General features: G+C 43.0%; 2 protein-coding genes and 1 non-coding gene across 4 annotated transcripts; all 3 read left to right on the top strand.

Moving 5' to 3' along the window:
- The first annotated feature begins 295 nt into the window (after positions 1-295).
- trnas-cga (transfer RNA serine (anticodon CGA)) lies at positions 296-377 on the top strand. The gene has a single exon. It is a non-coding gene; the product is annotated as a tRNA-Ser (tRNA).
- Positions 378-994: 617 nt separating this feature from the next.
- Positions 995-4,050, top strand: nabp1a (nucleic acid binding protein 1a). The gene is made up of 6 exons (XM_068705156.1): positions 995-2,123; positions 2,340-2,478; positions 2,615-2,686; positions 2,762-2,843; positions 2,957-3,026; positions 3,670-4,050. The coding sequence occupies exons 1-6, from the start codon at positions 2,030-2,032 to the stop codon at positions 3,885-3,887; spliced, it is 675 nt and encodes a 224-aa protein (XP_068561257.1). The 5' UTR covers positions 995-2,029; the 3' UTR covers positions 3,888-4,050.
- A 766-nt stretch (positions 4,051-4,816) lies between these two features.
- On the top strand, positions 4,817-8,905 carry LOC137868388 (C-X-C chemokine receptor type 2-like). Of its 2 annotated transcripts, none has more exons than XM_068705155.1 (2): positions 4,817-6,493; positions 6,940-8,905. In XM_068705155.1, exons 1-2 carry the CDS (start codon positions 6,487-6,489, stop codon positions 7,989-7,991), a joined length of 1,059 nt encoding a protein of 352 aa, XP_068561256.1. In that variant the 5' UTR covers positions 4,817-6,486; the 3' UTR covers positions 7,992-8,905. The 2 variants fall into 2 exon arrangements, with proteins under 2 accessions (XP_068561256.1, XP_068561255.1); XM_068705154.1 differs by having other exon boundaries at positions 6,913-8,905.
- Positions 8,906-9,602: the final 697 nt, after the last annotated feature.

Below are 9,602 nucleotides of genomic sequence, written 5' to 3'. Positions count from 1 at the left end.
TGTGCACATTATGTTACAATATAATAAGACAACGATAAGGAGTCATTTATTTTGGTATATTTGGTTTCCTCGTGAGTGAGCCGAGGTGTTTTGACGGTGTTTGTCTCCCTCTTACGTCCGAACTCAAACCAACACGCTGCTTCTTCCGCTGCGTTATATATTGTTATTATCGATGGCACCACTATAACTAGCAAGCCAAGCAATACGAACACGTCTGTGAGCTTTCTACAGCAACATGTAACCGTATTATTATTATATATTTATTACACCCATGAACATCACAGTGATGTAAATAGTCACGGTGGCCGAGAGGTTAAGGCGTTGGACTCGAAATCCAATGGGGTTTCCCCGCACAGGTTCGAATCCTGTTCGTGACGTTTCTCCTTTTGCCTGGATTTTAAACATGTCTTCGGACACGGCTAACCGTTACCATATGAAGCTATAACTGAAGTTATAACGTGTTGTAACACGTATTACACGTGGATAACTACTTACTATTTGGACGCATTTTGCCCTCCGACCACTGTGTGTAAGTGGATGGACGTTTGAATAATAGAAGTTGGCAGCTCACCAATTAGCCGTGATGACATAAAACGAATGTAACACATTTCACATCGTTAGATTCGTCCTGCATAGAAATCTATGCAGGATGAAACTAATTCCGTTTTCATCGTTGACACCCACTGAACTCTCGCATTAGGCTCTATCGCTCTCATCTCTTCTCGCGTTGTTTGTGAATGGAACACATTTGGTACAAACCAACTACTTTCCCTGTGTCCTGTAAACAGGTCAGCACATTGTCTGCTTGCATTTGTGATTGCATTGTCTTAATAAATAGAAACCGGGTAATTGTGAGTATATGTCCGCTCGATTGTGTAAGGACACACAAAAGGACGTTTCTTTGTGTACACCCCTCTCCTATGTAGGATAGTAGGACTGGCCGAGTCATATAAATTAGACCGGCAAACCCCCATCTGACGTAGATTTGGGGTGTTGTTGCTACAAGAGAGGATATATTGAAAGTGGACAGCTTAAACATACCCTAGACAGTGTTTTAGTGTTGTTTAGGCATATATAACCAGGGCACTTAAGGCTTGCGAACAACTTCAACGTATTAGAGGCCACGGTTAGATATAGACACACTGGTCTTCTGATAAAATAATTTGGCCAGACTACGTGCTAGCAAAGCTAACGACAACAGTTGCTTTTTCTCAAAAGAGGCACACAAAGGAAATGCGATCGATTTGAAAACATTAACGTAAACTGGAGTCGTCTAACTGGTCGAGGTTATTATTTCCTAATAGTTCGCTAACAGCACAGATACTATCTCAAGCTCTGGTGTAACTTGCAGCCAGTGGAGCAGAAACATCTCAGATTTGACTTGCCACTCTTGATTTGTGAGCCTATTAATTCTGGTTAATCTGAATTTGACATTTCGGCCAACTGCATTGCTAAATCGCGGTGTGCCAGTTTGCTATATTACTTGCGTGTTTCACGTTAGCTAAGGGTTAGCTTATGTGAAGAACAGCCATTATGGCCATAATTGTGAATAGATATACGCACAGGGACTCATATCCTGTTGTTAAAAGAAGGCAGCTAACAAACTAGCTTTCAGAACGAACAAGCTAACATTTAGCATAGTGTTCCTTAGCAAAGCTACTCGGCTTGGTCACCCTCGTAGTGTATTTGCTGTTTTGAAGAGGGCGGTTAACGTAACTGTTATGTTTCGACCCTTACACCCAGCGGTAGTGTTTCCTGTATTTGACTTGAATGTAACGTTAGCCGACTACCACAGAAGCCGGACCTGGTGTCTATAAACGTTTAAGACAGCGTTAGTGTTTGAAGTGGGGTTTCGTTAGCATTTAGCTAACAGGCTAATTAGTTAGCAGAGCTAGCGCTAACGTTGCGCGGCTGTAACGTTAGCTAACGCCAACCCATTATTGAGTAACGACAGGCGGCTCGTAGCTGCCGTTGAGTTAAAGTGGCAGCAAAGGAGCGAGGAGTTGATATCTATCTTCGAGACTTAACAATGGCCACCGCTACAGGCGAGGCCCTGTTTTTGTTAAAGGATGTGAAGCCTGGGTCGAAAAACCTCAATATCGTATTCATCGTGTTGGAAATAGGTAAGTTGGTTGGACCGTGACGCTGAAGTGTCTCTCCCTGTAAGTCAACTAGTGTCTTTTTTTTTTTTTTTTTCTTTTTTTTTTTTTTGTTAAAGGAGCCTGCGGTAGCGTTACTGTGACTGAACTTCACTTTTTAGCTTTAATTTAACTCTGGTTAGAGGTGTTTTGAGCAGGTTGGTCCCATTTGTCTAACTTGTCACTGTCTCATTCTATCAGGGCGAGTAACCAAAACGAAAGATGGGCACGAGGTGCGCTCCTGCAAGGTGGCAGACAAGAGCGGGAGCATCGCCATCTCTGTTTGGGACGAACTCGGCAGCCTCATTCAACCAGGGGACATCATCAAACTGACCAGAGGGTAGGGTCGATGTCAAATGTTTTAACTGATTAACGTTATTTTTTTTTAACCATTTACTGACTGACCAATGCACATGCAAACCAGACAGGTAGAGGTCTTGTTTTCAGAAGTTTAATGTGATATTTCTGTGTTTTAGCTATGCATCTATATGGAAAGGCTGCCTGACCTTATACACTGGAAGAGGAGGGGATCTGCAGAAGATTGGAGAGTGAGTATCTGGCCATAAATCTATATATACTTCAGTGAAGTATATTCTGTTAAAACGTGGACTTTGTCTCCGCAGGTTCTGCATGGTGTACTCAGAAGTGCCCAACTTCAGTGAACCAAACCCAGAGCTGCAAACCCAAACAAACCAGAACAAGTCTGTGAGTAGTGATGCACCCACTTTCAACTTGGCATTAACAAATGTGTCGTCAGCAGTCCAGTCTAACACCAGTGGTGGTAGGATGTTAAAGCTGACCTTCTCTTCCACTAACAGGGTAAACCAGACCAGAATCAGAGGGGAAACTCTCCACCCAATCAGAATTCAGGTACACCTGCAGCACCAGGTCAGTATATCTAACTGTGCAGAGAACCACAGCAATAAACAAAACAATAAATCCCCCGTACTTAAACAGACACTCCTTCTATTACTCTTTGCATATTGTTTTTTTTGTGTGTTGACATCATGATGTGCCTCACGTTTCTCATTATCTCGTTTGCGAGATTACATTTGAGCGGGTCATGATGACATCACTGAATAGCGCTTGAATGTATCGTAATGTAACTCATTGCACCCTGCGTTCGTTAGCCATTAGCTCTGTTATTTGACCAAGCGGTGCTGTGCTGCCCACAGGCTGCTAACAGCTAACGTCACTAGCTACCCCTCTGCCAATTACCATACATTTGTTGTTCACGTTAAAACATTATCAGGGAAGTCTTCTATCATCCCTGGGATGCCGCTACTCTGAAGTCCTGATCCCTGCTACCAAAATTACTGTAGAAAGAAAACGCAGTAGTACACATCAGTGATGTTTGGGCAAAACCCCGAATCCAAAGCAGCAAATGGATTTCAGCCTTCATTCATATTATTTACACCTGTGATTTTCCTAAATGTCTTGATGTAAAAAAAAAAAAAGGCCTATGAACTATGGTATGTCTTAATAGGAGTTTGTTTTCTGTTGGTACTTACTTGTAATTCTCAAACCACAGGTAATGGTGCCATGGCGCCATTTGCCAACAACAACCCAACCCCGGGTGCTCCCCGTGACCCTGGGTTCGGGGGCATTGGGCGACCCAACGGCCGGTCGCCCGGCAATGGAGCGCCTCCAGTTGCTGCTGCTGCTTCTGCTGCTGCAGGACCCCAAACAGCGGCAAAGTCTTCAGTTACCATTAGCAACGGCAGGGACCCACGGCGTGCCAAAAGATGAAATTGGGGTGTAGGGGGGGAACTATGGACATCCCCATTTCCCCCTGCCCCCCTTTTTTTAAAAAAAGAAAAAACATTTCTGCCCCTTCCTGTCACATTCTATATTTGCTTTCCTAAGTATGAATTAAATTAGGGACTGCTTGCATCATTTTTCTACATGCTAACAGAGTCACATGTGTTTGTCATTGGTCGTGCTCTCAGTAAGCAGCACAGTGTTGTTGTGATTTACCACTCCATGCGTCAGCTGGACTCCTTGGTGGTTGAGTCGTGGTCGGCCTTCTCAGTCTACATCCTCCCCCCCCCCCCCCCCCCTCTTTCTTCTGAACCTCACTGTGAGTGTCCAGCTCTGTGCCAGTGTGTGTCCCCCCCCCACTGTCCTTAATCCTCTTTATTTGTTTATGGTCTTTCAATCTACACACCCTACTTGAACACTCAATGCACTTTCTTCACTTAATTTGTCGGGCTAAACTTGGCGGTCATTTAAATCAGGAAAAGCGTTTCTGTTTTCTCAGCGGTAAAGGCCTTAAGTTGGTGAACATGACTTCTTGGACTGAATGCATGAGCGAAGGCTCTTCTCCCTCACAGCCCAAATGTATCCGACGTGAATCTGTGAAAGGAAAGGTGTTAGTTTAGACTTTTTAATGATAGGTCAATTGATATTAAATATTTTTGTTTTCCATCAGTTGTACCTAGATCAAGGTTTGAACACTCAATTAATAGCAAAATGTTTCACAGAAATAAATTTTACAGTAATTCTGCCGCCACATGTAGTCTGTTTGACAGAAACACAAGTTGCTGTTGAGAAGATATTAAACTTACTGGTAATAAACTAATTAATAATATTGCTCAAACACATTGTGACTTGAAAAGCAAGGACTTTGACAATTTTTTTTTTTTTTTTATATATATATATATATATATATATATAAAATTTTATTTTTGGAGCGCTGCAGTTTTGCCACAAGTATCTCAACGTGACCACTACAGACGTGCCATGGTTTAAACTGCCACCTGAGGAGCATCACACCACCACTACCCATTTTAATCAAGCCTCCGAACCATTTACATACGTTTTGATTCTACAGCACCATCTAGTGCCTACAGATGCTCCATTAGAGACGTATTTATCTGATCAGTGGGTCCTTTTTCTTTTTTAAAGCCAGCAGGTCAAATCACACACTTAAGCAGGTGTGTTTTTGTGTCACATTGATTCTCATAAATCATTTATATTAAGTATTTTATTTGGAAGCAATGTGTTGTATACAACAACATCCTGTGTTTCTTCATATCCTTTGTTGCACCAAGCACCTAAACATGACCTCCGGGGGTCGATGTTACTGCATTCAATGTTTGACGCTTTCTTCCGTTAGTGTGTAGAGCTGCTATTCATATGAGGTTATTTTACATGTGACATATTCCAATTAACACCACAGAGTCTGTTAGGCTAAACAACAGACACCTGTGTTTTTGAGCAAAAAATGAATTGTTCAAATGAAAAAAATGTGGCCAAGTAGAAGGGAAGAGAAACCATCTGTCATGTTTCGTGGACCTAAAAATGTCAGACTGAAATAAGGCTGGAAGGACATTTCTATGTAAAGCTCTCACAAACACCAGTCCTAATGTTAAGTAACCCGATCATATGTCTTGCCACATGTCCAAAACACGTTTATGTAATTCCACTTACAAAAAAAGAAATACAGCACTTGTGACTGGAAGTTGAAACACATGAGAAGTGTGGCAGGAAATGTGATGCTCTGTGCTCATGTGTCAACACCGATGCATGTCATGAGCTGGGAACTTCCTCTCAATCAGAAAAGTAGTCACATGTGGTTTATGGTATTTAAAAGAGCTCACCATTTCCCAAAGTCGAGGGCAGTATTATGTGTATCATGTCTGTATAAATGTCCTAAACATACAAACGCAGGCATCAATTCAACAAGATGTGAGTGTTGGCAAAGCAGAGAACCAGGCAATTTCTGATGTACTGCATTTCCTGAACATATTGACAGTCCACACTGTTTATTTTGACTTCATAAAACGGTTTCTCTTTCTATTTTGCGTTCAGTGTGACAGCACATCTCATGACACAGATGATTCACATTATGTGGCTTGGGGGTTTAGGAATAAACCAAACAGTGACTATTGAAAAAAAAAAAAAAAAAAAGTCTGACTGATGTATCAACAAACACTTGACGAAAACAGAAATTAGAAGTAGAAAGTAATTGTTGGGAGTTGAAATAATAAAATCTTAATCCTGATAACAGCTTGAGAAGTTAGTATATGTAGTGTCCACTACATAGATCCAAGTGTACGCTTGTCTGTCAATACGGTTGCAGCCCAATACGAGAACCGAGTATGACAAATTCATTTTAAAGAAATCATTTAAAAAAATAAAAATGACCTTAAGACACAACCTCCACCTATACTTTAAATATGAGATTCCTATAATTTATGTGTTTAAATTCTTGAGCAAATCAGAATGTGTGTTGAGGTTGATGGGAGGGGTGTGGACAGACACACACACACACACACAGACACACACAGTTTGTTTTCTGTCTCCTTGAGACAGACTCGGTGCCTGCCACAAAGAAGACGCCACAATGACTGGTGAGTGTCCTCGTCCTTAGAGTAACAACTTACTTATTATTTATTTTTACTGGTATTTAATAAATAAATGTATACATATATATCAAACAGGCAGTTTGACAATGCGTAGCCCTTAATAGCTCACTGAAATAAGGGATAGGAAACATGGGCAAGGGGACATTTACAATTTAAAAGATGTAAAGATATGTAATCTGCTTGATTACTCCTTTTAAAACAGTAAAACATAACATGTTTAAACAGCATATTAGTTTGTGACTTGCTGATGTAATGTGATTTTATATATTTATGTTTATGTATGAACTGCAGCATGTAGCCAGTGTCAAAAAAGTAAATTTATTATTTTCAAAAGGGCTCATTTAACATGTTTATGATGGCCACGCGTATTTCCACTAAAATGTACTTTTCATTGCTGTCCTTAGATCCAAACACGTCTGCTTTTATTTTAGACTTCGGCCTTATTTATGATGAACTCAACTTCACCTACAACGACTCCTCGGACTTCATCGTAAACCCGGCGACGCAGCCCTGCGACCACTTATCCATCCCGGACGCGGTGTCGGTGGTCGTCGCCGTCTTCTACGTGCTCATCTTCCTGCTGGCCATACCGGGGAACCTGGTCGTGGGGCTGGTGATCGGCCTGAGCAAGCAGCCGCTGCCCCCCTCCGACCTCTACCTGCTCCACCTGGCGGTCGCCGACATCCTGCTGGCCGTCACGCTGCCGTTCTGGGCCACCTCCGTCACCAAGGGCTGGGTGTTCGGGGACGCCATGTGCAAAATCGTCACCGTTTTCCAGGAGCTGAGCTTCTACTCGAGCATCCTCTTCCTCACGTGCATCAGCATGGACCGCTACATGGTGATCGTGAGAGCGATGGAGACGCGCAAGGCCAACAGGCAGCGCGTCAGCTGGGCGGTCTGCGCGGCCGTGTGGGCCGTGGGCGCGCTCCTGTCTCTGCCGGGGCTTTTAAACTCCGCGTATCTGTCCGAAACCTCGCAGCAGACGACGTGCCGCGAACAGTACGACCCCGGCAGCGCCGACGTGTGGCGGCTGGTCACCAGGATCCTCCGCCACACGCTGGGGTTCCTCGTCCCGCTGGCCGTCATGCTGCTCTGCTACGGGGTCACCGTGCGGCGCCTCCTCCGCATCCGCGGCGGCTTCCAGCGGCAGCGGGCCATGAGGGTGATCGTGTTCGTGGTCGTCGCCTTCCTGCTCTGCTGGACGCCGTACCACTTAGCAGTGATGGTGGACACGTTCTTCAGGGCGAAGATCGTGCCGTACCGGTGCCCTGCGAGGATGGCGGTGGACCAGGCCATGTTCGGCACCCAGAGTCTGGGCCTGCTGCACAGCTGCGTCAACCCGGTGCTGTACGCCTTCGTGGGGGAGAAGTTCAGGAAGAGGCTGGGGCAGCTCGCGAGGAAGATGGGCCTCCTGGAGAGGACGTCCGTGGCGAGGAGCAGCAGGTCCTCTCTGTCGTCAGAAATCACGTCCACGTTCATGTGAGGGCAGCGAAGAGACACTGAACTATTCATTCACATTGATGGACAACAAAGTACTGCTTTTGATACTTCAGCTCATATTTGGTGGACTTTTCAAAACTCAATAATCAAGAGAAAACCGTTTCAAACATTTACCTACAGCTGCCTTGAATATTTCTATTTTTTTGTAAATATATTTTTTCATGCTTATTGCCATATTTCATCATTAAACTCGGTCAAGCTGTACATAGCGTTGCACTATTTTATGTCTTAAATACATAACAAAACATATTTAAATGGCCATTGGTGGGAGAGCTCAGATTCCCATTGCCAAAGACTGCTTCTCTGTGATTGCTGTTTGTGCATATGACAATAAATAACTTGAATTTTGGTTTCAAATCATGTGTATACCAGGGCGATGGTGTTTAAAGTTAGGCTGTAAACATTACACGACAAAAAAGTTGCGGTTACCCACTTAAATCCCCTCTTTCCTCAATCATGTGTTGTGAGGAAACTGTGGGAAACTTGTTTGTCAAGTTTCAATTTCAAATGTAACCATTTCAACACATTATTACTGCATCACAACACAAAGACCAAACATCCCCTGATGAACACCTTGAGATGCAGCTGGAAAAAAGCTGAGAAAAGTATAGAGTTAGATCTATGATTTAAATTTCCAAACCAACGTCACTGTCCTTTAAAAACTGAGGATCTAGCTTCCAACTCAAAGTGTATACTGCAGCAAGTGTAGCAGAAACAAAACTATCCTGAACAGTACTATAACTCCATACACTTGTATGTTGTAAAATATCACTTTTTTTAAAGTGAATATGTTTAAGTTTTATGCATATTTAGCTGAAGACAGCAGGTAGTCATTCACATGCTACACAATTTGCAATCTGTATCGTCGCGATCATTAAAGTTGTATAAACACTTTCACCCCTCTCTGTTTCTGATAACTATAGAACACCATTGAGTCACCTCATATGCCACAAAAGCATATGCATTTGACTTGAACAGCTGATAGAAGGCAGACTATAGTGGGTTTTTTATGTTTACAGCCACAGCAGCTTGTTTGGCAAATCACTGGAAGTCAGGGAGGCAAGATGTTCTGCCTCTGTATACAGAAAAAAACAAATCCTTCACAAAAAAGAAGTTTGGTTACAAAATGATCACAGGGAAGTGACAGTGACAGGCACCGCCGATATGAAAAAAGCAGAAGAAGAAACGGCTTTTTTTAGCCCTCATTAGGTTAGTGCAGTTGATTCAGGTTTAATGCGTCCCACATAATTAAATCAGAGCTAACGTTGGCATGTTAATTCAACTAAATGTATGCGCTTGCTGTATGCTGCAATAGTGGACACAATAGAACAAAGATCAAACCTTGTATCTTTAAGTCAACCGTTTATTTTTAATTTCTACAAACAAGAAACTAGAGGCAGAGCTGTCTGAGGGGGAGCAGGATATATCCACATAGTGGGCCGTTTGGCAGCTATTTGTTCCTGCTAATATTGACCAAATTCACGACTTCTTCTTCAGCGTCGTGCACAGCATCCAATCTTTGGAAGTTAAACCTTTAGCCAGACACTTCACTGCGATAGGATGCATTCTGCTAACAACTCAAAGTGACGGTTCT

The sequence above is a fragment of the Cebidichthys violaceus genome, unplaced genomic scaffold, assembly GCF_023349555.1.
Source record: "Cebidichthys violaceus isolate CVI_PGR_0920_01 unplaced genomic scaffold, fCebVio1.0.p SCAF_11, whole genome shotgun sequence".
Classification (NCBI taxonomy): domain Eukaryota; kingdom Metazoa; phylum Chordata; class Actinopteri; order Perciformes; family Stichaeidae; genus Cebidichthys; species Cebidichthys violaceus.
Note: the sequence above shows the minus strand (reverse complement) of the source record. Positions and strands in the feature narration are given on the sequence as shown.

Excerpts from the sequence above, each read along its gene's own strand:
- nabp1a (XM_068705156.1), top strand. The coding sequence starts at position 2,030 with ATGGCCACCGCTACAGGCGAGGCCCTGTTTTTGTTAAAGGATGTGAAG. Across the intron at positions 2,124-2,339 it reads ATTCATCGTGTTGGAAATAG|GGCGAGTAACCAAAACGAAA; the intron begins GTAAGTTGGTTG and ends TCATTCTATCAG. Across the intron at positions 2,479-2,614 it reads ATCATCAAACTGACCAGAGG|CTATGCATCTATATGGAAAG; the intron begins GTAGGGTCGATG and ends TCTGTGTTTTAG.